Source organism: Myodes glareolus, chromosome 10, assembly GCF_982192425.1.
Source record: "Myodes glareolus chromosome 10, mMyoGla1.1, whole genome shotgun sequence".
NCBI lineage: Eukaryota > Metazoa > Chordata > Mammalia > Rodentia > Cricetidae > Myodes > Myodes glareolus.
In genome coordinates, this window is record NC_142035.1 from 48,409,829 (window position 1) to 48,436,061 (window position 26,233).

At 44.4% G+C, this 26,233-nt stretch overlaps 1 protein-coding gene across 3 annotated transcripts in view; it reads right to left on the reverse strand.

Moving 5' to 3' along the window:
- Tmc2 (transmembrane channel like 2) overlaps positions 1-24,960 on the reverse strand; it is a 47,149-nt gene extending 22,189 nt beyond the window's left edge. For all 3 annotated transcript variants that reach the window (XM_087911205.1, XM_087911204.1, XM_087911203.1), the window contains exons 1-10: positions 24,825-24,960; positions 17,957-18,038; positions 17,511-17,617; positions 15,151-15,249; positions 12,630-12,772; positions 9,898-10,045; positions 6,152-6,340; positions 5,122-5,301; positions 3,578-3,727; positions 1,864-1,992 (exon numbers count right to left, since the gene is read on the reverse strand). In XM_087911205.1, coding sequence (XP_087767331.1) covers positions 1,864-1,992; positions 3,578-3,727; positions 5,122-5,301; positions 6,152-6,340; positions 9,898-10,045; positions 12,630-12,772; positions 15,151-15,249; positions 17,511-17,617; positions 17,957-18,038; positions 24,825-24,839 — 1,242 coding nt within the window. In that variant the 5' untranslated portion in view covers positions 24,840-24,960. The remainder of the gene's footprint in view (positions 1-1,863; positions 1,993-3,577; positions 3,728-5,121; positions 5,302-6,151; positions 6,341-9,897; positions 10,046-12,629; positions 12,773-15,150; positions 15,250-17,510; positions 17,618-17,956; positions 18,039-24,824) is intronic.
- Between the last annotated feature and the right edge of the window lie 1,273 nt (positions 24,961-26,233).

The following is a 26,233-nucleotide window of genomic DNA, read 5'->3' on the forward strand; positions in this document are numbered from 1 at the left end:
GCCATGTGGATTCTGGGAATTGAACCTGGGTCCTCTGGAAGAACGGCCTGTACTCTTAGCCAGTGAGCCATCTCTCCAGCCCCTACAGCTCATTTTTATAGTATGTTTCTCTTCCTTACTGATTTGAAACAGCTTCTTCATTAAACAGTTCTCCCCTGGCTTATACCAGTCTCAGGGCTTTGTCTTCTGCTCTATGGACAAACCTGTTTATATCAGTTCCCATTTAGTTACTACAGCACCATCATATTCCTTTCTGGAATAGAATCTCACTATACAACCCAGGCTGGCTCCATGCTCCTGGTCCTCTTGCTTTCTTCGTATGTGTGTGTATGCGAGTGTGATGTTTGCATGTGTGTGTGTGCGTGCATATTTTCACCCATGTGTGTGAATATTTATCACTCTCTGCTTCATTCCTTTGAGACAGTGGCTTTCGTGAAGCCGTAAGCTAGGCTGGTAGCCAGCAAGCTCCAGCAACCCAGCGTTGGGAGTACACGTGTGTACATGGCCCTGTGTCTCTTTACAGGTGTGTGCATGGCCCCTGTGTGGTTTCTACATGCCTGTTGGAATCTGAACCCAGGTCCTTGTGCCTGTGCAGCAGGCACTCTTACCCACCGAGCTAGATTTCCATCTGCCAAGCCTGGCGTCTTACTAGACTTTAAAAAGAGAGTGGTCAGTATCATCCCTTTTTTCTCTCTAAACTGTTTTCCTTTATGTTCCATATGCTTACTTTTCAGCAGATTTTATTATAACTTTGCAATCTTATAGAATTTAGAAATTACTTTGAAGAGAGCAACACTGCGCCCTCCTACCAAAGATGCCATCTTTTTTTTTTTTTTTTTTTTTTTGAGCACAGTGTTCTTTCATTACTGTTCTCAGGCACAGTTACAGGTTTTGTTGGTGTTGAGGAGGGGTCGAATAGGCTTACTTCAAATGTATGCCAGAAACCTGTGGCCCTTAGTGTCAGGCTCTATCACAGGTCGAGTTAAGAGCTACATAGGTCGTCTTTTGGCAGAAACTCGGGTAAGGAGACTTCCTTTCCAAACCCAACTGATGAACAGAAGAATGAGGTGCTGTGGAAGAGAGACACTCACTGGGCCAGTGAGTGGGCCTGGGGTTCTGACATTTCATAGAAAGTCACGTGGTGAGGAACTGGCATATGCTTGGGACAAGCATTTTACCAGGCAGATGGGGGAAGAAGGTATCTCGTGGGGAGGTGTTAAGAGTCGAAGAGGTTTCTCAAAGCATAATCAGAAGACAGGAAAAGGGACATCAGGTTCTTGGTTGTTTTGGGGTTTCTAAAATGTTTTACTGTCCTAAGATTCCAGCCTTCCTCATAAGAGGTCATTTATACGCATTTATACCAGTCACCTGCTCAGGGCTGAAGAATGTGGTTCCCTTTTCCTCCAAACTGAATTCTTCCACTTAAAAAAATTAAAAACTCTTTTTTATTTTGGTATTTTATGTGTATTGTGTTTTGCCTGCATGCATATCTGTGTACCACACAAGTGCCTGATGTCCATGGAGGCCAGAAGAGGGTGTCTGATTCCCTGGAACTGGAATTACAGACAGTTGTGAGCTGCCAAGTGGGCGCTATGAGTGGAACCCAGGTCCTCTGGAAGAGCAGCCAGTGCTCTCAACCACTGAGCCACCTCCTTGGCCCCCACGCCTCCATTTTCTAGATGAAGGTCACGCTGGGAAAAGGTGGCGCTGCTTCTGTGAATGCAAAGAGGACTCTCAGTACACGTGACGAGCCACACTGCTTCACGGAACACAGACACGGAACGGACGAGAGTGCACCTGAATACGAATGCCAGAGAGTGTGGTGACCAAGCTTACTGTGGAATATACGAGAAAACAGCTTACAAAGCCAGCCTCCAGGTCCCAGCACCAGCAGTGGTTCATGAAGCGGACGAAACAAGCACGAAGGAAATCCCCCACCAGGATGGTGAGGTACGTGACCAGCATGTCAGACACAGTCAGCCTCATAAACTCCTGCGGGAGGAACAAGGGGAAAGAAGGGGTGCTTAGACGGGAGCTTGTCCACACCTCTCCTACTCGCCTGCATCTGTCTGTGTGGCCTGCTTCTTCCTGGCAGAGTGGTGGAACAGAGAAAGGACCCCAGCCTTTGGAGAAGCCTCAGCTCTATAAATCACCAATTATTTAAATAACTGGAATAATATCTGTGCCTTTAGGAGTCAGGAATATGATGCTTGCTGAGTTATTGGGGTACCTATCTGTCATGTATGCAAATTGCCTGGGTTATTAGTAATGACCAGTGCTCTGTACCTCAGATCTGCTAGACCTGAGGGCTCACCCTTTGTTTACCCCATCTGCTCTGATATCCTGATTGATCCCACTAGGACTAATGTGACCATCAATTACTTGGGACAACTTCCTACTAATCAGTTTTTTCTTGGAATAAAGAGAAGATAAACCAAAGCATCACATAACAGAATCAAAATAAAAAGAACAGAGCTTTTTCCACTTACACAGAATATATATATAATATTCTGATTTGTTTTTAACTGGAAGGATCTGCCAGACCTCTCTTATCTAGCAGTTTTTTTCCAAGATTGAAATATTCCATCCGGCAGGGAAGTTCCTTAAACAGGAAGATAAACAACTCAAAATGACTTCAGGAAGTCCCTGAAACTGAACAGTTGGACTTACGCTCCTCTCTCCCAAGAGTAAATAATAAATAAATAATAAAGTCTGCTGGGAGTCACTTTCAAGGGAGCTGACCTGCGAAGAAAACACTCAGGTAAGCTGAGCTGCAAAAAAGACCCCAAGATCAGCTGCTGTGCAGAGGGGTTTAGATCAGTTGAGGTGTCTGGAGAACTGCTCGCAGGCTGTGCGGTGTGCTCAGGTTCCCAGCTTCAGTGAGCTCTCCCCCACTCTGGGGTGGGCATCAGTGATGTAGCTGCCTTTGAGTCACTTCTGTTCTGTTCCTGTAAGTAACCTCACTAGCCTTTCCTGCAAGTAACCCTTATAAAACTCATTGGTTGGATTTGGAGGTGTCTGCACTTTGGTCTGTCCTGAGCTCCCTATCTGGGGTGAGTGGATGTGTGTGTTGCATCTCCCCAGGAAAAGTCTGGTCACACAACAACGTAATCACAACTTTAAAGACAGCAGATATAATATATGAAGTTCCAGGATGTACAGGGTCTGCTCTGTTCATCTTGGACCTTCCAAGATGATTAAGGAATGCCTGCTTGACCCCTCTGGCGCCTACGATGCTTTCCCCTTCTCTTCTGCAGGGTTCCTTGCACCACCTAATGTTTGACTGTGGGTCTGCATCTGTTTTCATCAGTTGCTGGATGAAGCCCTTCTGATGACAACTGGGCTAGGCGCTAATCTATGAGTAGAGGGGAGGGGGAGGAGGAAGGGATTGGGAGGAGAGGGGGGAGGGAAAACTGAATGGGATGTAAAATTAATAAATAAAAAATACACATGAAAAACAATGTCTACTTAATGGACATTTGAGTGTTCAGGGCTGTTTTCAAAATGGAAAGATCAAAGAAGGCACAACAAAGAACTGAGAACAAGGGTCACCTTTTCATAGAGCGTAGCTACTCACAATGCCCACGGCTGTCTCCCAGCAGGAACCCCTGGGCACGTCTGCAGGGTGTGGTGGTGGCCGGGGCACACTTTCATTCCCACCTGAGGAGTTGTAATAGTTAAACAGGGTCCAATGAGTGATGTTCTTGATTTTCTCCTCATTAGAAAGCTGGAAGAGAACATAGTGATGGGAAGTTGGAAGGAGCCAGGGGTAGTTCAACTGTTTCCATGGGAACAAGTAAAACTAGCTCCAAGTCTGCCGTTTGGTTTCTCCCTTCATACTGGACTATCTTTTAAGAAATGAACTTCTCAGGCTTTCAATCCACCAGGAGAAGGTGCAATGACCTGAAACCCCTGGATCTTCTCCACAAAGTTTTCTCCATAAGTTAGCGTCCATCAGTCCTTTCACCCATCTATCCACTCATTTGTCTTGAAAAGAGTTTATTCAGGGTCCAGTCTGTACATACATGGGAGTAGTGACATGTGAGTGTCCAAGAGAGTTTTCCCTCAGGTAGTTCATGGTCTAGTATGTAATAGAGATGACCAACTAGGAAACAAAGTGGTTTGAGCTGTGAAAATTTTCCCTAAGGACCGAGGAGCACCCTCATCAGATAACAGGGAGCACAGAGGACTTCTTCAAGGCCGTGACATCTGGAAATAGCCAACTAGTCTTGGAGAAAGGCAAGGGGTAACTGTACCCCAGAGTAAAATGTGAGGCCCAGAAGGGTGGGAACACTTTCTCGGGGAAGGAGGGAAGCCAGGGAGGGTAGAAGGACTGTGGACCAGTGCCAGGCACTCACTCACGTTGTTAGAACCTCCTAAAAAGTTCCTATTACCTCAGGGGAAAGTTCCTGCAGAAGGGTAGTGAGGTAGATGAGCGAGGAGACTCATAGCTCCCTCCACTGTCTCCGTTCCTTTCCTTTCTCTCTATTCTCTAGTCATCCCAGAGTTTCCTGTTGGCACCAGCTGTTCCTATGCTTCCTCCAGTATCTGCTGAGACTCCCCAAGCTGAGGATTTGAACTCCTCCTGTGCTCTGACACACTTCCCTGGACTTGGTCCCACTGAAACATATTTCCCGTCATACTGTATTGAATGAGTCTGCCTCCTGACCCTGAGCTTGAAGCCATTTGGGACAGGACTGTGTCTCGTTCCCTGCTGTACCCAAGGACTAAACATGCAGGTGTCCCACACATGCCTGACAAGCACTGATGAGCAGTTGGGTCAACCATGACATACCGCATCAGTGGACAATTACTTGGTTATTGACTAGCTATGACAGCCATGAAGCAACATGGGAAAACCTGCATGTAAAATATTAAGAGTTCTGAATGATACAGACATGATGTGGAAAAAGGCAGCCTAGGAAAAAAAGCAGGAAAGAACTGGAGCAACTGTTTGCAGCTGAGGCCTTTGCATTATGGATTCTAGAGATCTCTCCTTTTACTATTCCTTCCTAAACTGCCAACATTTATTTAATTAATAGAAATGATGCTCAGCAAAGTTACTCTATCATAAAAGGGAATACAGTGGACTGCAGGCACCGTGGCACGGGTGGGCTTTACCTTAAGGTGGACATCATCCATGAGGGCCAGGAGAAACGTGTAGAGGTTTCCCAGGAAGAGAGCAAAGATGCGGCCAAGCTGCCACTTCAGCCCGGTGCGCGGGTGGTAATTCTCCAGGGCAGCGATGGTTTCAAACAGAGGGGGACAGAACATCCCCAGCAGAGACATCACGATCTCCACCTGAAAACATCGAAAGGAGGGGAACTTTGAAGTAAAAGATAAATGAATAAAGAAGTTAAAAGTTTAAGAAAAATGAGAGTTTTAGATAGCCATACTCAAAAAAGGATGTGACAAATTTTTAAAATCATAATTCAATAAACTCTAAATATAAAACAAAAATACAATTGCCCAAAATAAAAAAAATCAGAATGTATACACTATCTCGCTGAGACTCTCACCCAGAAAGACAAACTCCATGGTATATTCGAGTCAAGTTACTGAACTAGGAACAAAACAGTCTTCCAGCAACAGGACCAACTGATTTATAAGGAAAATAAAATTAGAGTATCATCAGCCTTTAAAAAGTAATTACTTTATTTGTTTATTTTTATACATTTGAGTGTTTTGCCTGCCTACATGTATGTGTATCCATGATGCCTTGTGCCTGCAGAGGCCAGAAGACGGTGTTGGGTCCCCTGGAACTGGAGGTACAGATGTTTGTGAGCCACCATGTAGTGCTGGAACCTAAATGTAGGTCTTCAAGATTGCTGTCAATCACCGAGTCATCTCTCCACCCTGTAATAGTTACTTGTTTTGAGACAGGGTCTCACCATGTAGCCTGGCAGTCCTGTCCTGGAACTCACTATGTAGACTAGGTTGTCCTCGAACTTTCAGAAATCCTCATGTCTCTGCCTCCTGAGTGCTGGGATTAAAGGAATGTGCCACCGTGCCTGGCTTAATTTTACCTTTTAAAGCAAGGCCTGGGACTCAGACTTTTAGGGACTTTGCTGAGTCATCAGACTTATGCTGACAGCGGAGAGATTCCAACACTTCCCCTCAATCTCGGCTTTATTGGAAAAGTCCATCTTACCTCATTCCTCTCATACCAGCTGACGTTCTTCATTTTGGAGAATTCCTGCGACCGCTTCACCACAAAGTAAATGAGGTACCCACTTCCACACAGACAGCAGAGAATGAGAAAGTTGGCCAGGACACGGAGAAATCTTGTCAGGTGGATATTTTCCTCTTTGTTACTCTCTTGTTCATCCACTATAGATTCCTTGGCATGTAAAAATGAGATATGAATAATATCAGGCCAGGAACCCAGTTACCATGGTTGAGAATCCCTGAGAATACTTTTCTGTATTTCAATAAATGATACAGAAGAGGTGATGGAATACCCTATAGAGGGTTATAGATATTTTTGTTGGAGGCTGCTTGTTTGTTCCGGCTGCCCAGAATCAAAATAATCACAAAAAGCTATATTATTTAAATCACTGCTTGACCCATTTGCTCTAACTTCTTATTGGCTAACTCTTACATCTTAATTTAACCCATCTCCATTAATCTGTGCATCACCACGAGGTCGAGGCCTACCAGCAAAGTTTCAGCACGTTTGTCTCTGGCAGTGGCAGCTCCATGGCTTCTCTCTGAGTCTGTCCTTCTTTGTCCCAGCATTCAGCCTAACTTTCCCTGCCTACCTAAGTTCTGCCTTGCTATAGATCCAAAGCAGTTTCTTTATTCATTAATGGTAATCCCAGCACACAGAGGGGACTCCCACATCAGATTTTCTATAAAAATATAACTTTACTGTTATTGTTATCTTGGGTTTGGTTATTTCGTAATAATGAAAGCTGAGATTTACTGTGTGCTAGACACGGCACTAAATATTTTCCATAAATTTTCTTTCTTCCTTCCTTTCTCTTTTCTTTCTTTCTTTTTGTTGTTTTAAACCAATAGACCAAATAAATTCAAATTTGAAAATTAATTCATTTAACTTTTTTGTTATTCTATTATTTTTATGTGAATGCACATTTTGCCTGCATGTATGTCTGTGCCTGACTGTCTGTCACAGGCCACATGTGTGCTGTGGAGGCCAGAAGAGGGTTCAGATCCCTAGGTACTGGAGTCATAGACAGTTGTGAGCCACCACGTGTATTAAGTGAATGAAACCCAGGTCCTCTGCAAGAGCAACCACTGCTCTTATCTGCTGAGCCATCTCTCCAGCCCCTCAGATTAAAATTTTAGTCTTGAGCTCTCAAATACAGGAGTTGTCAAATATCCTATAAAATTTACATAGTGGACATTATTAGCCTGAAGTCCACGTTTCTGTTTCACTACTCACCACTGTCATTACTGTATGAAAATAATCATAGATAATATGTAAGTATTACTGTGCATGATTTTGTATCAATAAAGGTTTATTTATAAAAGTATCTGGATTTAGTCTCCAAGCTATATTTTGAAAGTTCCTGTTTTTAGGGTTTCTTAATACTGAGTGCTGGTTTTGTTTGTTTGTTTTGTGTCTCATATTTTTTTTTTTGGTAGGGGGACTTTATTGATAGACATTTATGTTTTGGGTATTATTATAAATAGAATTTTAAAATCAGTTTAATTATTTTTTGTTAATACAAAATACAATTGATTTTTGTTTGCTGTTTGTGTCCTGCATTAGTAATTATGAAGACTAGTAAGGGGCAGACGAGGATAGAAGACATGGTCTCCTGGACCAAGTGCTTGGGATGAGACCTCTCACTAATCCCCAGTTACTGACTTTGCTCTGATGTTTAGCTAACTCATCAGGCAGTTATATTATGTTAGCTTGCAGAATCCTCACATCTATCCCGTTATGTGTAGGAGACACAGAGGTCCTTATGTTCACAGATAAGCGTCAGGGAAGCCAGGAATGTTAAATACAAAGGGTTGTCCCTTCAAGGGAGACATGTGTAACCTCTTTTCTGACCAGATACTGGGAATGGAGGTGGTTAATAGCCTGGTGACCTTTGTGTTATCTGTACGACCAAGACCCCACTAGACCTCCTCTAGACCCTTAAGATGTCACGTATAGTCTATAGAACCCATCTTGGAAGCTGTCACATGTGCTTTACAAAGACTTTCAATGTAGTCCTGTTTTAAGCTGTATTTTGTATATGGGATTGAGTTATTTATCACCAGGAAAATCTTCTCCAAATCATTCTCTGCTACATACACCTAAAATAAACTACTGGGGTCAGACTCTCGAAGTCTGAACCAACGCTGGCTACTGAGCCATCCTTCCTGCTTCATGTTAACCATTACTCTGCCGGCTTGGTGATCGCAGAGACTCCCCACGGTTATGTATGCGTATTGCCTCTGCTTTCGGTAAACAATGCTGTCTTACTGATAGTTTTAGAGCTTCATAGGCAGGGCATGACCTTTGGTCTGGTCTGGAGGAAGAGTCATGGCTGTTCCAGCCTTCCCTGCCTGTGGCTGCAGATGGCCACCCACCGCTTGCTGAGAGATGAGGACAGAATTGAGTCGGCTCCCCATCCACACCCTGCCGGGTGAATAGGACTCAGGCCCAGTAAACCCATTTAGTGGGTAGTAAACTCAAATTCTTTGCTGGCAGTGAGCAGAAGACCATTTATCCTCCCGGGGAGGGCAGGGTTAGAAAGGGAAAATGTAAGGGAGCTAAGCACAACTATTGTACAAGCCAGTGCAGGCCTGGGGAAGGCAGCCTGCCAAAGCAGACAGGAGGAATACACAACTACCAGAGCTTGGAATTGAAGCCAGGTATAGTGGGATAATTTTCCAATCCTAGCACTCAGAAAGCTGAGTCAGGAGGATCACAAGTTCAAGCCCATACTGGGCTATGTAATGAGACCCCTGTCTTAAAAGCTTGTAGTTGTTTTTACAGCCACAGGGGGACAATATAACACACAATGTTTCCACGCTATAGTTTCTGCCTCTATTCGTTTATTTACTGTCTGGTTCATGATTTTTTGATTGAGACAGTCTCGCCATGTAGCCCAGCCTGGCATCAAACTCATGTATGCCTCCTATGAGCATTCCCAAGCACCAGGATTAATAAGCATATACCACCATGCTGGTTAGATTATTTATTTTGACCGAACTATATTTCCTCAGACCATTTCAAGTTTCTTGTGAATAAAATAATGAGGATTTTAAGAGAAATGGATTGTAAGAAAGGCAAGGTTAACTCTTCATTTCCACATCTTTAAATGGGTGTTCTCTTACTTGGGAAGCTTTAAAACACAAGCAAACACATAACCTACAACAACAATGACAATGTTAGCCAATCACATCAGAATCCCGAAGGCCCTGGGCAGAACAGTTTTAAAGCCCCTTAGGCAATCCTAGCAAACATAGAAAGTTGACAGGAGTTGCCCCAAGCAAACCCTTCCATGGACTCCACCAGACAGCAGTGTCCTGAGGGAAGAGGCAGGACCAGAGTTCAGAAGTCAGGGTTCTGGTTTTATTATAACTTGATATGTCATGTATTGTTGATACCCCTGGGAGGCCTGCCCTTTTCTGAAGGGAAACAGAGGAGGAATGGATGGGGTGGGGAAGGGACTGCGAGGAGAGGAGGGAGGGAAAACTGTTGTTAGGATGTAATATGTGTGAGAAAAAAAAATCTTTTAAAAAAAGGAGTCAGGATTCTCTGGTACATAAGAAAGAGTCTTAGCATGGCCCTGTCATGAGCGTCTTTTTAGGTGTGTACTGATACAGCTCCTCTCATGGCTTATTTGGAGACCTCATTTCTGCTCACCCAGCTGAGGAAAGCTTCCCAGTGGCCAGGGGGACCTCAGGAAGGAGGAAAAGCCCCAGGGTCACTACCTTGAAGCTGGTGGTGATGGAGACGTATTTGTTGTCGGCCGTCTCTGAGTTCCCGATGAGGTAGTCCCAGCTGGTGAACATCTTGAAGCTGAATGTGAAGTTGTCATTCTCCCCTTCACTGGTGCTGCCTTGGGTATTGCTGGCCATTCTGGAGAACACATATCACTGATTTCACACCTGCCTCTTTTCTGCTACATCAGCCGCCGGAATCCCTGGCCTAAGTCAGTCTTGGGCACAAGGAGAAGACGACACGCGACGGAGGGACAAGCCGGGGAGGACATCAGCTAGGACGATTTTGCTTACAGTTGAGAACTGCTCTCCCCAAATTCCCAGTTCCCTGCAAGCACCCATGGTGTGTGTTGGCAAACGAGTCGGTGAGATTTAGGACACCTCGCTGTGTTCTCTGCCCTTGCTTTGGTTGCTAGAGGTTCGACGCAGTCGTGTATATGGTCAGAGAACTTGGGAACTCCATTCTTGAACAGAAATACGTCTTTCTAAGCCATCTAATTTTCTTGGTTAGAGGTATGCATTTTTCTGATATAAAGCTCAGTAACATGGACTGGGATGTCTCCACTGTTAGGAGGACTTGTTGATTTTACAGAGGCTCCAGGTTCTAACTATTCCCAACACCTATATGGCAGCTCACAACCATCTGTAACTACAGGTCCAGGGGATCTGATGCCTTCTACTCACTTCCCTGGCACCACGTACACATGTGGTACACATACAGACATGTAGTCAAAAGTGCTCATACACATAAAATAATAAGTGTTTTTAAAAACTCAGTAACTCTTGAGGATGTTGTTTGGAGGATCTGGGTGATATTTCCTTTAGCAAGTTTGCATGAAAGCACCCAGACCTTCCTTGTTGGCTACCTGTTTCCATCTCTCTGACCCAGCATCTTCATACTCCCTGGAGCTCAGACCTGTGGGAATCACAGAATTCCAATCGTGGATTCCATCACAAAGTGTGGGGGCTTTCTGCTCCTCCCTAACTGTGTCTTGCTGTTGACTGTTTGGACTTGCTCTCTCACAGGGCCTAGGCAATTTTGGTTCATTACAGAAACATCCCACATTCATGCACTGGACTAAGAATATGAATTAAGAGGAACAGATAAAGCTGAGGAGATGAATTCAATGTTAAAGTGCTTGGTACAGGCAAGAGGACCCAAGTTTGGATGGCACCTGTCTGCATCTCCAGTCTCCAGGATTGGGGAGGTGGACACAGGTGGATCCCCAGAGCTTACTGACCAGACAGCCCGGCTGAACTGGTAAATTTCGTTCAGTGAGAGCTCCTGTCTCAAAAAATAAGATGGAGAGTGATTGAGGAAGACACTTATGTACATGCAGAAAAAAAAGGCAGCGATGTATAAAGGCCAATCTTGACCACAGAGATAGGGAGAGCTGGGGCCAGAGAGGATGCCATAGCTAACTGCTGCCACACAAATTCTTTCGGTGTAGGTCTATTATTTGTTTCTTTATAAGTGACAGGATTGGCATTTTTATTTACTTTTCCTTCTGAGGAGGCTGAGCCCAGGAGAGAAGAAACAGGCAGCAAACTTCCAGCCACTTTATTTTTTTTTAAAGATACTTAGAAAACTCAATTTATTATGTATACAATATTCTGTCTGTGTGTATGCCTGAAGGCCAGAAGAGGGCACCAGATTTCATTACAGATGGTTGTGAGCCACCATGTAGTTGCTGGGAATTGAACTCAGGACCTTTGGAAGAGCAGGCAATGCTCTTAACCGCTGAGCCATCTCTCCAGCCCTCCAGCCATTTTATAAGCTTCTACATTCCCTCTCATGCTACAGTGGTCCTTTGCTAGTTTGGGTAATTGGATGGTCTATCTAGATGGGAATTCTAGAATTGTTCACTGCCTTTGGGTCTTTGCATGTGTGCTTTTCCCACTCACATTTTACACTTTAAACTTTCAGCATAACTGGCTCTTCTCTGCCTCGTTTAAAGGAGTTTCATTCCATAAAGCTCATTTCCCAGAGTTTCACATATTGTCTGACTTATCACTTATATTTCATAATCTGCATTTGCTAGGTAGGAGCATGAATACTGATTGTATTAGATCTAGAATCGCCTAGGAGACAAGCCTGTGGACACGATAGTGAAGGGTTATCTAGATTAGGGTAACAGAGTTGGGAAGACCCAACCGTCGATGACACTATTCCATAGACTAGGCTCCTGGACTGTATAAAAAGGAAAACGCTAAAGCTCAGGGGACTATCAATCATTGCTTGCTTCCTAACTGTGGACACAACGTGACCAGATGCCTCAAGCTCTTGTCGCTAGAACTCCTCTGCCGTGATGGAGAGCTCACATAAGCCCTCTGGCCCTTACCCTGCCGTTGTCAGATATTGTGCCATAGCAGGATCAGCAGGAACTGCTAGGCTTGTAGAGCTGCCTGTTTGCTGCCTCTCAGAGTATTCCCAAGAAAGTAAGGACACATAGAGGAATCAGAGGAGCGTTGTTTGAATGAAGAAAGATTGCAACCCACAAACAAGGGCTGGAGAGATGGCCTAGAGGTTAAGAGCACTAATTGCTCTTCTAGAGGTCCTGAGTTCAATTCCTCTCAACCACACGGTGGCTTACAACCATCTATAATGAGATCTGATGCCAATTTCTGGCCTGCAGGCATACATACATGCAGGCAGAATACTATACATATAATAAATAAATCTTTTTTTTTTAAAGCCCTACGGACAAGACACTCATACTTACGATCTAATGACAATCATCAAGCTGTAGCCAAACACGCTGACCCCCACCATAAAGTACGCCATGGGCAGCCTGTACCTCAGCCACCCGATGGTCCTCTGATTGTTGTAGTAGCCATAGAAGAGAGCAGAATATTTGACGTAGCCCTGTAGGAAAGACATCCAAAGTCTCTGGGTTTGTAATCTCAGAGGCGAGAGCGATTGCACACTTTCGTTCTATCAGGGGTTTCTGTCTCGGAGTTTTAAAGCAAGTCTACAGAGAGGAAGGATCCTACATATTCAGCTCACAGTGTCTCCAGAGGCCATCCACAGTCCTTGTCTGTTCTTTCTTTATTCTTCCACTGCAGAGTGTGTGGCGATTCCGGCAGGAGAGGAGAGCGCGTGTCTGTGTGTGAACATGTGTGCCCAGGACGCACATTCAAAAATGCAAAGCTCCAAGCTATGGTGTTCTATAGCCAAGTTCTTTTTTGGGAGTGGGGGTTGGGGAAGTTGCGGTTCAAGACAGGGTTTCTCTGTGTAACAATCCTGGTTGTTCTGGAACTCACTTTATAGACCAGGCTGGTCTTGAACTCACAGAGATCTGCCTGCCTCTGCCTCCCGAGTACTGGGATTAAAGGTGTGCGCCAGTACCATCCAGTTCCTTTTTATTAAAGAAACTTATCCTTTTCTCATACAATACATCCTGCCAGCAGTCTCGCCTCCCTTCACGCCTTCCAGTCCGCCCCCACCTGCCCTTTCCCCTAGAGCCACTGCTCCTGTTTCCCTTGAGAAAAAAAAGCAGAATTGACAAGATTTGGTAAAACTAGGCACAAACCCTCATATCAAGGCTGGAAGAGGCAACCTAGTAGGAGGAAAAGGGTCCCAAGAGCAAGCAAAAGAGTCAGAGACACCCCCTCTCTCGCTGTTAGGAGTCCCACAAAACCCCGAAGGTTTTTCACAACACATATGCAGAGGACCTAATGCAGATCTGCGCAGGCGTGGCTGCTGCTTCAGCCTGTGGGAGCCCCTACAAGACCTGCTCAGTTGTGTTCTGGTGTCAACCCCTCTGGCACCTACAGTCCTTCCTCCCCTTCTTCTGGGAAGCTACCAGAACTCTGGAGCCAGGGTCTCTTTGTTTTTATTTTATTTTTTTTTGTGCCCCCACCCCTGCTCGACTATAGCTAGGTTCTTAGTGTGCTAGAAATAGACAAAAGTTTGTGGAATTTTGTAACATTTCAAAATGACCTCAGAAAGCTGTGCAACCCAAATTTTTTCTTTTATTTTTTTAACATTTTAAACATTTTGTTTTGTTTTAATTTTCAGTGTGAGTGTGTGTGTGTGTGTGTGTGTGTGTGTGTGCAGATGCACACGTGCCAAGGCACATGTGGATGTCAGAGGACAAACTATGGGAATCGGTTCTCTCCTTCTACCACGTGGGTGTTGGGAATCACACCCAGGTTGTCAGCCTCACTGGCAAGCCCGCCCACCCTCGGGCCCTCCTATCTATCTCTCTTTTCTTCTTTACTTTCACTGGCTTTAGTATTGAGTAAACTTATAAAATAAATTAGTTAGGTATAGTATTAATTTAGATTTTAGTACTTTTTATATTTCTTTACTGAAAGCAGCATCAGGGATTGTTGTTGAATAAATTCTGTTTGTTTTTGGTAGGTAAGAGATTTCAACAGGGATTGCTGGGTAAGAAAAAAAGTAAAGAAAAGCCCTGGCAGCAATGTGGCTGGGCACCTTGGGAAATTACTCCAACTTGTCCCTCATTTCTGAGGAGACTCAAGTGTGACTCTGAGGATGGAGGATGCCAGCCCCATAGCTTGTTGTAAGCAGCACTGTTGCCAGGCTACGGTGACCTTGGGAACCCTTTGAAGTTGCAGAGGAGAGGAGGGTGAGGATGGATAGAGGGTGGACAAAGATTCCAGGGGGCGCCCACTAGCGGGATAGTGAAGCACTGCAGCCTGCTGTGTGCTCAGAGACCCCTGACTTCAGAATATGGGGCGCTCACTTGGGAGGATTTAGAGAGTCAGCGGCACACTGTTCTTTGTAAACTCGATGAAGGATATTGGCTTTAATGCCACTGGGAATGGGAAACAAGGGGCAGCCAAAGTACGAGAGGGACATGCTCCAGTTTTTTACGAAGTTCACTTTGGCAGCAGAGAAAATGAATGACGATACCGAGTACACAAACACAAGGCAGGGCGTCCTGAGGGCAGCCGTTGTCAGCTGAGCACAGCCCAGACAGGAGGGGTGGGAAAACTTTGGTTTGCTACAAGGGTCCTATCTGAAGAAAACATCGCTTTTCAACAGCTAAATGCAGCATTTGCTTTATCTACTTACTGCTAAGATGTTTCCCTAGGGTCCCCGGATGAAATGAAGGACAAAGAAAAGCCCCGGGGGCAGTCTGGCTGGGTACCTCGGGAAATCGTTCCAATTGCCCCTCCATTTCTGAGGGGACTGATACTTGACTGAGAGGGACGGACACCGGACACCGGCTCTATCGTCACAAAATGGAAGCGCATTGATACCAAGGTTTGTACCTCAAAATCCCAGAGGACGGAGAAGTCCATGGCTTTTTCTTCCTCAGCTCGAGGCACTGTCTTTCTGGGAATGCTTCCATAAGGCATGCCCATCAGCACCTCACATGGGACAGATGGCAGAGTGTAAGCGGACAAAGTGCAAAGCATAACCCCAAACGCTTTAACAAATCCCAGTTTCGTCTATTGGATGACTCTCCCTCACACCCTTTCGACAAAGATAAGAACCGGCTCAAACTTACAGATTGATTTAGGATGGATTGGCTTTAAAAAAAATATTTATTTTTTATTTATGTGTGTGTGTGTGTGTGTGTGTGTGTGTGTGAGTATAGGGGCCACCTGAGGACGCCAGATTCTCGGGTGCTGGAGCGGCAGGTGGTTATGAGGCACCTGAGGTGACCCAACTCCAGTCCTCTGCAGGAGCAGCAGATGCTCAACAGCTGAGCTCTCCTTCCAGATGCCAGGTTGGCTTTTGAAAAAAGGAGATTCATTTTTTCTTCCACATCGTCTTTCCACTTATCATCTTATTTTCTCCACTTTCCAGTGCCCATCTTGGAAATCTCCCAGTCTGCCAATTTTCACTAGTTATGTTATAGATTTATAGTTTTGTGTCGACATTTTTGAGTGTATTATAAATCAGATAGTAGGTGTGTAGAGATTTGTTGGCAATGTTTGTCTATTCAGTGACTATAACCAGCTCCGTAGAGTCTTATTTAAAGTTGAGCACTTTTTGGTTGAATGCATGGATTTAGGGGCCTCTGTGGTGATATTATAGACAAATTGTATTTTTATTAAAAAATACAAAATATTCAATTTTTGGATCTATTGGCTACAGTGAAAATTCCAAAAATGTTGGCAGATACTAAAGGTAAAGACATATGATACTATTCTGAGTTTCTGCAGCATCGGTTTTGATATTTCACTACATAAAGTTCTTTTCTTGTTGATTTATAGGTTCGTGATTTCAGATCTGTTCCTCCTTCCCCTCACTCCCTACCAGCCTTCTCTGAGTCTGGATTTGTAGTCCTGGCTGGCCTAGAACTTGCAATGACCCTCCTACCTTGCCTTTACCTCCCCAGTACTGGTACTGCAGGCACGTGTCACCCACACTCTTCTGTTTCTATTGATCAGATTTTAATTTACACTGTTATTGGGCAATATATTACACATAAAGCAGCATACGTAATACATAGGTACAGTCAGTCATAATAATGAAACTTCACTACTTTCTATCCAACTATTATATAGCTTTTAAGAACCCCACAGAATTGGGGCTGGGGCGATGGCTCAGTAGGTGAGGGTCCTCGCTGTGCAAGCGTGAGGGCCCAGCACCCATGCAAAATGTTGAGTACAGTCGCAGATGCTATGACATCAGTGCTCTGTGTGTGTGTGTGTGTGTGTGTGTGTGTGAGAGAGAGAGAGAGAGAGAGAGAGAGAGGGAGAGAGAGAGAGACTGGAGAATCACTAGGCTTGCTGGTTACCTACCTGACTCCAGGTTCAGCGAGAGAACCTGCCTGTGTTCCCCTGCTTGCTTGTTTAGTCATGTTCTCACTCTGTAGCCCTGACTGACCTGGGGCTTGTTTTGTAGTCCAGGCTTTGAACTCATAGAGATCCTCCTGCCTCTGCCTTCCCAAGCACCGGAATTAAAGCCGTGCATCACTGTGTCCAGTTGACAGACTCTGTCTTATCCATGACAAAGTGATATAGATCAGGAAATCTTATGTTTTCCTCTGGCCCCTGTGCCTGTGCACAGGCACACATACTTATACACACATGTGCTCATATAATACACATGCCCCCTGACACACTACAAACAAGCAACAGGACCTTGTAAACCTCCAGAATTATGCCCTGTTCCACTTCAACAGAGAGATCATCTCCTAACTGCTTCCTTGTTTTTCCTTGTAGTTCACTTCCTTTTGTTTAGTTTGGCCTGTTTCTCTCTCTTTTTCCCTCAGGGTAAAATAAAAATATTAACTGAAATCTTAATGTTTTTACTCCTTTTAATTACAGATGAAAGGCAGAAATGTGTTATCAGTTTCTTAACTCAGAACCCTAAGTATGTTAGTTCCATGCATTGTACTGAACAACCAAGGCAACTGACATGAATGTTGAATTCAGACGGAGCTGTGCATTGTGGAGCATGCTTATAATTCAGGTATCAGGAAGAATGAGGCAGGGGGATTGTGAGTTTGAGGGGAGTCTGGGCTTCATAGCAATACCTTATCTCAAAAGAAAAAAAATTAAAAAGAATGAGAGATTATAGCTAAATAAAAAAAAGAGTGTTTGGAAAGTGTACCTGAAGATGCCGACTGTAGTAAAGCCCCAACACTATCTGAAGGCACAGGAAATTCTGTCCTTACCTCTGGGATGATGACTAGGCCAAATATTAAGCCAAAAAGGACGAGGTTAACTCCATACATCCATCGGAGAAAGATGAAGTACGATGCCACCGAAGATCCAAAGTGACCTGGGGGAGAAAAATGGCACAGTGAATGTGTCAGCGTGCCTGCAAAAGTGGTTTTCACACCGGAGTGTCAAATAAACACCCGGAGCTCGATTTTCTTATTCCAGCTAGATAACCTGAAACTCTGTGGGTAATTGAGCCACCTGAGCTCTCACATCAGCAAGTGAGTAATCTGGATTTGAATCTGGTTCCTATACTCATCCAATACCCACTTTTCCCCCGATGCAGAAGAATCTATGAATTATCTAACCAGAAGGCCAAGTATACTCAGAATCTAAGCCTTGGGAGACTTCTCTGAGGAAACCAATTAAAAACAGTGATGCAATTAAAAACAGTACTGACTTTCAATGTCCTTGATCTTCATCTCCCACGGAATACACTGAGTCTTGAAATTGTCAAAGTCCCTTTTAAACTTGATCCATTTCTGAAATGAAACAGATAACACCTTCAGTCACCAACATGTTGACCTTAAACAGCAAGGGGCACAGTTGAGTCAAGGGGAATGCCGAAGGAAGTGGGGCTGTGTGTGTGTGTGTGTGTGCACATGTATGTACTTGTATGTGTGTGTGCTTGTATGTATGTGTGTATGTGTGTATGCGTGTGCACGTGTGTGTATGTGTGTGTGCGTGCACGTGTGTGTGTGTGTGTGTGTGCTTATATGTGTGTATGCTGAAATGTTGAAGTAAGGGGCAGAGAGAAGGGAATGGGGCTTGGGTGCTAAGGGCAGGAAGCCTGGCAGCAGTAGGGGAGGGTGCTGGGAGAAGCAGGGCAGAGGCAGTGGGGGGTGTGGGGACAGAAACATTTGCAGAGCCAGGGCTAGGGCTACAGCACAGCGCAAGTCTGTAGTGCGGAAGACAATTCAAATTCGGACATTTTGATATGAATTTTAAAATTCTGCGTACATTTTCTGGGCCCTCTGATACAACTCTCTCCATAATAAAACAAAAATCAAGGAAGAAGAAAGCTCATGACTCACTCACATTCATAGGGAGTCAAGAGCCCCGGTTCACTGGAAGAGTTGCTGAACTGTGCGGAGAGATCTTGGCCCAGGTCTGCTCATCCTTTTCCTGGTGAAATCACTGACTTTGCTCTTTGCTGGGCAGAAGGGAGTTAGAAAAGAATTCCTCCTTCCCTTGGAGTGCTACAGTTTGGAGCTTGAATGTTCCCTCAAATGCGCATGCGCGCAAGGTTTGTTACCAGAGAAGCGCTACAGAGGGATGGTGGAAATCTTAGGTCATGGAGCCTAGTGGGAGATCTCTCGGTCACTGTGTGTCCGCCCAAACTGGACAGGGAGACCCTAGTCCTCTTCTCCCTCTCCCGTTTTTGTTTTTTTGTTTTTTTCACCTTCCGTCTCTTCCTCACTCCCTGTCTGAGACGGGTTCTTGTTATGGATCCCAGGCTTCCTGGAACTCAAGGTCCTTCTGCTTCAGTCTCCCGAGTGCTGGGGTTCCAGACATCATCACCAAATCTGGTCTTTTTTCTCTCTCTTTGTGCCCTGGACACGTGGTGCAGTACTGCTTTGCTATGTGATCCATAGACCCAAAGTAGCAAGGTTACTCATAGGTTAGGAAACTGTAAATGTGAGCCTAAATATTCGGCCCTCTTCTGAGCTATCTCGGAATATGTTACAGTCACACACACACACACACACACACACACACACACACACACACACACACACACACTTCTATCTGTAGATAACTCAGTGAACCAGAACATCACCTAACAGATTTATAGGAAATAGCAAACCCCCTTCTATAATAACCTTAGATGAAAATGGCCTCATCTTACCACTAAAAAGATACAGACTAAAGCTGGATTAAAAAACTACATGTTGTCTCCAATAAACACACTTAGCTGGCAAAGATACCAAAAACTTCTAAAAGATGCAACATGAAGGAGCAAGCAAACAGAAAGCATAAAGAAGCAGGCTCCTTGGGCCGTGGTGGCACATGCCTTTAATCCCAGCACTCAGAAGGCAGAGGCAGGCAGATCTCTGTGAGTTCGAGGCCAGCCTGGTCTACAGAGTGAGTTCTAGAAAAGCCAGGGATACACACAGAGAAACCCTGACTCGATAAAAAGAAGCAGGCTCAGCCATTCTCACATTAGACAAAATAAACTTTAAACCGAAACTATTCAGAAGACATTGAAAAGGACACTACACATTAACAAAAGGAACCGTTCATATAGAAGATATAACAGTTGTAAACTTCTATGCACCAAACACTGGAGGCCTGAATTTCATCAAAGGAACATTGAAAGGTGTGACAGACCACCGAGGCCCTGACACAAAAATTCAGACTCCCCTCTGACATTTAGATAGGTCTTCCAAATGAAAATCAAGAAACTTCACAGCTGGGCCTGGAGAGAGGGCTCAGAGGTTAAGAGCACTGAATGCTCTTTCAGAGGTTCTGAGTTTAATTCCCAGCAACCACATGGTGGTTCACAACCATCTGTAATGAAATCTGGTGCCCTCTTCTGGCCTACAGGCATACATGCGGACAGAACACAATATACATAATAAATAAATAAATCTTAAAAAAAAAACTTCACAGCTAAAATATACTTTGAATGAAATGAACCTAACAGACACACAGAGGACATTCTACTTAATGCATAGGGAATACACATTTTGCTTTTCTCAGCAGCACACAGAGCCTTCTCCAAAAGCGGTCAGATCCTAGGACATAAATCAAATCTAAACAAACACACAAAAAAGAGATAATTCCCTGTGTTCTATCAGACTACAGTGGAATAAAATTAGAAATCCAGACAAGAGAAATTACAAAAGCCACAAAATCCTTGGCGGCTAAAAGACAAATTTTTGAATGAACAGTTAGTCATCCAAGAAACCAGAGAAGACATTTAGAAAATCTGGAGACAAATGACAATGAAATCATATTCTGTCAGAACCTCTGGGACATAGCCAAGGCAGTCCTACGAGGGGGAGTTTATAGCAATAAGTGCCCATATTAAAAAATCCGAACCAGGCAATGGTGTTTGATTACAGCAATAGGAAGCCTAGCTAAGACATAATAAATTGGTCCTAGGATCATGGAGTGCTGTTGTGACAGATCTAGCCATGTCATTTTGGGGAGGATTGTGGAAGGACTTTGGAACTTTGTTCTAGAAAAACCATCGAGTGTTCAAAGCTTAGTGAGCTATTCTGTGGATGGAACCTTGGGGATAAGCTCATTGAGAGAAGCCCGCCTTGTGAAGTTCCAAGAGGACGCTTGAGAGTCACTTAAAGACTCCGTGGAGGCCGTTGCATATTTTGAATTAAGAGTTTGTGGGTCCAGTTAGCCAGGACTGAAGAATCAGCCATGGTTAACAGAAGACTAGCACCGCTGAAATCAAACCTTTGCTTTACTCGGGCACTTGATCCCAGTTAGCTCTGACTGAGAGATGACCAGCATCACTGAGGTGCAATCTGGGAAATGTGTCCTCAACGTTAGCACACAGACGCTGTGTTCCTGAGGCAGCCAAGGTTGTGCTTCATGCTGGCAGCTGAACTTGGTAGTGTAAGAGTCACCCAGGTAGTGTGCTGGGTTTGAAGGCATGAAGGGGTCACGGATTGTAGGTACACAGGCTCCCCATTTTTCCGAGGCGCTATGCAGGGCTGTTCTGCTTCCTGGTTCCACTGCATCAACTTGAGGGTGTAGCATAGAGCTGCCCTCTCCTGTTATGTTAATTTCACCTACGGCCCAAGGGTGTAGCTTAGAGAGAACTCTCCCTCTACTGTTATGGTAATTCCACCTGCAAGCAAGGTTCTCGCCGCAGGCAAGGTTCCCTGGTCAGAGAAGGAAAGGTTCCTCTTTTCTCTGTTCAGCTGCTCTCCGACCTTGGGTGCGGCCCCCTGACTTTTCTCTTTCCTTGATCCTGATAGGGGGCTGGTGTCCTTTTGCCCCACAGTATATATATCCGACTTATGCTTAATAAAGCTGCCATTTGCCACTTGCTCCTTGGCAGATGAGCCCGGTCTCTTTGTGTGTGTGTCATGTGTTCAAATCCCTAGGACATGCTTCCGTTCTCGTGGGCTCGAGTCAGGAAAAGCGCGCGCCTGTTTCGAGGTTCGGGTGTCCACAGAAAAGTGCGGAAGCTTACAACGGATGGCAGTTGAGGCTTGGCACTGTGTGACAGGACTGGAGTCCCAAAGAGAGCCTAGGTAAGGCCATTGGTAAAGGTGCAGCCCAGTTGCAGCAAGAGATTCCAACATTTTGGGGATGATAGGATCATGGGATGACCACAAGAACAGCAGCAGCCGTGGAGGAGAACTGGACCGAGCTCTGGAGACAATCTGTGGGCTGCAGAGGGAGGAGCCAGAGAAGTGTCTCAGGCCCTGTGGCGGAGCTCAGTTCATGAGTGCATCCAGACCTTGGACACTGAGTTATTTACACAGTTGGAGTGCAGCTTTTCTTTGTTTAGGTTGTGATTGTGCCCTGGTTCTTCCCTCTTGAAGTAAGAAAGCATTTAACTTATTTTTGATTTTAAAAATAAAAACGTTGAGAGACTTTGAACTTTAAAAGAGATTTTGGATTTTAAAAGAGTCTTTGGATATTTAAAGAGACCGAATTTTAAATTAAATTTCAAATTGTTTGAATTTAAAGACTGTAGGACTTTCTAAGTTTGTAAAATATTTTAATGTGATGTCAATATTAATTTGTAATCTTGGGAATGAATGAGAAAGAAAATAATGTGATTTAACTGATGTGTTTGTGTGCCAAGCTGACAAGGGAACAGCCCTTGCTGGTTAGTTTTATGTTAACTCAGCACAAGCTAAAGTCATGTGAGAATCAGGAACCTCAATTACGTAAATGTCTCCATAAGACAGCAACCCTAATTGACATCTACATAATCAAATGAAACTGATTAAGAAGATAGAAACAATAAGAGAATATAAAGACAGTGGTAGAATGCTTGCCAGTCATGTCTGAGGCTCTGGGCTCCATCTCCAGCAACACACACACACACACACACACACACGAGAACTAGATATAAAATTGATACGCAAATCTATACTTTCCCACGTACCTTAATAACTAACTGTTATAGAAATGAAAAATTATACCATTTACAAAAGCAACTAGGATACAACCTACGTAGAAATAAACTTAAAACATGGAAAAATCTCTTTGACAAATCATACTGAAAGATGTAAAACCTTGAGAAAGATAGTATTCTGGATACAAAGGATACATAGATCAAATCACACCAAGGATCTAAGATCATTTGCACTCACACGTGTAACCTTAAGAACTGAGCTTATGAGTGTTGAGAGTGATGGTCGCCAAGGGGGGTGGGCAGGGTGGACCAAAGAGGGAGGTGTGAGAGGTTAATCGGTGGGTCCTGGGCCAGATAGAAGCAAGATGTCTGAAGTGCTGATTGACAGATGCCAGCGTTCTGTCTATCATAAAAGGCTACTAGAAAAGACTAGAAAGTTTTCACCATAAAGAAATGATATATGTTAGGGGAGATGGAATTATTTAACCTGGTTAATTAATTTATTTAGTTTACATGACATACAGTATGTATGTATGTATGTATGTATGTATGTATATGCATGGAATACTATCCCATTCATGCTACACTGTTAATATTTAATTATTTAACTGATACATAATGATTTTTGTGTTTTTATGTATCAGTTAAAATACAGTTTCAATCAAAATTTTAATGACCCATTTTGGAATCTGGCAAAGTGATTTTAAGAATGAATGTGAAATCATAAGCAAGGGAAGAGTTTTTCTTATGTAAAATATTTATTTATTTGGCATCCCAGCTACAGTTTCCCCCCTCCTCTCCTTTCTGCTCCTCCACCTCCACCCTCTCTGTCCCCACCCCCCAATTCAGTTTCCTCTGTTTCTATTTAGGAAAGGTCAGGCCTCCCATGAGTATCTACAAAGCATGGCATATCACGTTGCAGTCAGACAAAACACCCCCCCCCCCCATGTATTAAGGTTATGCATGGTGACCCAGTGTGAGGAGCAGGATCCAAAAAGTCTGTTAAAGAGTCAGAGATAGCCCCTGTTCCCACTGTTAGGTGTTCCACAAGAACACCAAGCTACACAACCGTAACATACATGCTGTGTACCTAGGTCAGTCCCATGCAGGTTCCCTGGTTGTTGGTTCAGTCTCTGTGAGCCTCTATGAGCTCAGGTTAATTGATTCTGTGAGTTTTCTTGTGGTGTCCTTGACCCCTGTGGCTCCTACAATCCTTCCTCCCTCCCTTCTGCTGGATTCCCCAGACTCCGCCTAATGTTCAGCTGTGGGTCTGTCTGCATCTGTTTCCACCAATTGTTGGATGAAGCCTCTCTCATGACAGTTGGGTTAGTCACCATCTGATCACAGGAGACGGCCAGTTCAGGCTCTGTGTCCGCAATCGCTAGGAGTCTTAGCTGGGGTCATCCTTGTAAACTCCTGGGAGATTCCCTTGTGCCAAGTTTTTACCTGACCCCAAAATAGCTCCCCTTTCCAGTAGTCTCTTTCAGTCTCTTCCCTTCTATTCCCCAACCCCCACATCGCTTATGTTCCCATCCCCACTGGTCCCCAGTCCACTCACAAAGTGTAAGAGTTGTTTTTTTGTTTTTTTTTTTTTTTTTTTTAACAAAGCTAAAAAGAGAAAGCTAGAGCTGTCATGATGTTAAATGGTTATTCATAACAAAAGCCCCAGACAGGCTCCGCGTAGGAACTAAATGAATGAGGAACCATAGCTTTTCAATCAGAGGTAATTAACTACAATGAAGAAAGGATACTTCAACAAGACCCACACAAAACACCAGCCACTTGAAGCAGGTTCTGACCCAGCTCAATAAAGCAGCACTGCCAAGCCCTTATGGGGACATCACTGGTCAGTCTCATAACCTGATGATCCCACAGCTTGGCTGTGTTTTCACCAAATCAAGATGCCTTGATTTGAGTGCTGCAAGACAAAATAAATACCAGTGATGTTAACACCATTCATTCTGGGGGTTTATTTACTGTAGAGGAAACACACACACACACAATGACGTTCCACAGATAAGTGTGGAGTATGTGGCAAGGGGCAGCTGACTTCCATCCCTGGAGGACTCAGGATGATCTGCCGGACCCCACATTCAGGGTTCTAAGGGGAACCTGGCACTAACGGCCAAGCTGGCTGGTGTTTGTGGTGGTCCCTCTGTGCTTGCCCTGAGCAGGCTCGTCCAGGAGCTTGTCTGAGGAGCCCACTTACCTTAGCCATCAGCATCCTGTAGGCATACAGGTGTTTGCCCTGCCCTTTCCCCAAGGCTCCCTCATACTTCTCCACGAACGCCTGGGCTGCCCTGGTCAGGAAAGAACATGCAGGAGGTGAGGAGAGACATGAATTAAATCAGAAATCTAAACTGCGAGGCTGAAAGTCTCACATGTCTATACCCTGTGTTAGTGTATCGATTTTCTGAAATAGTACATTTTATCCACCAAACTTCTTCCAAAGTCACCAATGCCAAGCAAACGTTCGCTACTGATAGGCACGATTTTGTCATTGCTCTCCAAGACTTTGCCCCTTGGTGTTACATCTGTGAGTAAATTGTAATATGACAGTTTGTTGTGTTATGTTAGGAAGATTAACAGCTTTAAAACAGGGAGGTCATAGGGCGTGGTGGCGCATGCCTTTACTCCCAGCACTTGAGACAGAGGCAGACAGCTTTCTCTGAGTTTGGGGTCAGCAAGGCCTACATAGAGTCACAGGACAGCCAGCGCTACATAGAGGCTGTCTCAACAAAACCAAAAATAATAAATAAATTGATTAAATTAAATAAAAATGGGAGTGGTGGTTATTTTGGTCATCTGGCTAGGACCATGGAAAAGTAGATTAGTTAGAGAATAGGAATCAGATAGACTAAAAGCAGAATAACTCTTTGATTTGATTTTATTTTTTAAATGTGTGTGTGTGTGTGTCTGTCTGTCTGTGTGTACATGGGCATATGTGTGCCACTGTGCATGTGTGGAGGTCAGAGGACAACTTCTGGGAGTCAGTTCTCATCAACTGCAGTGGGTTCTGGGGATCTAGTCCAGGGTGACAGGGTCATGTGGCAAGCACTTTTTTTGCCAGCCGAGACACCCTACCACCCCAGAGATTTAACTATTGTGGGAATACTGTGCTTTGAATCTGAAATGACCCCTTCAAGTTCACATTTTAAGTGCTTGTTCCCCAGCTGCTGGTGCTGGTATGGGAAATTGTCGAGTCTTTAAGAGATGAAGGCTGGTTGGTGGAAGTAGATCTGAAGGGGCAGGCTTTGAGTGTCCTATTCAATCCCCGGTTCCAGCTGGCTTTCTCTGTTTCTTCTTTGATTTAACATGGCTCCTGTCATCATGAATTCTGCTCCGCCTTTTCTGCTATGACATACTGATGCCTTTGTGAGTCGAAATAAACCTTCCTTCTTTGAAGGAATTGCTTCTATAACCAATCCCCCATCTGCTGAGGATTGATCCTGGGAGCCGAGGGCCTAGAACTGATCTTCATGGTAGGCAAGCCCTTTACTATCATGCTACACTCTCAGAGCCCCCACTCCCCGTTTCAGATCATTTTCTAAGACCAGTCTTCGGGCAAAGTGCAATTCACGTGACCAGGATTACGGTAACAGCCTCAACTCCCGGGCA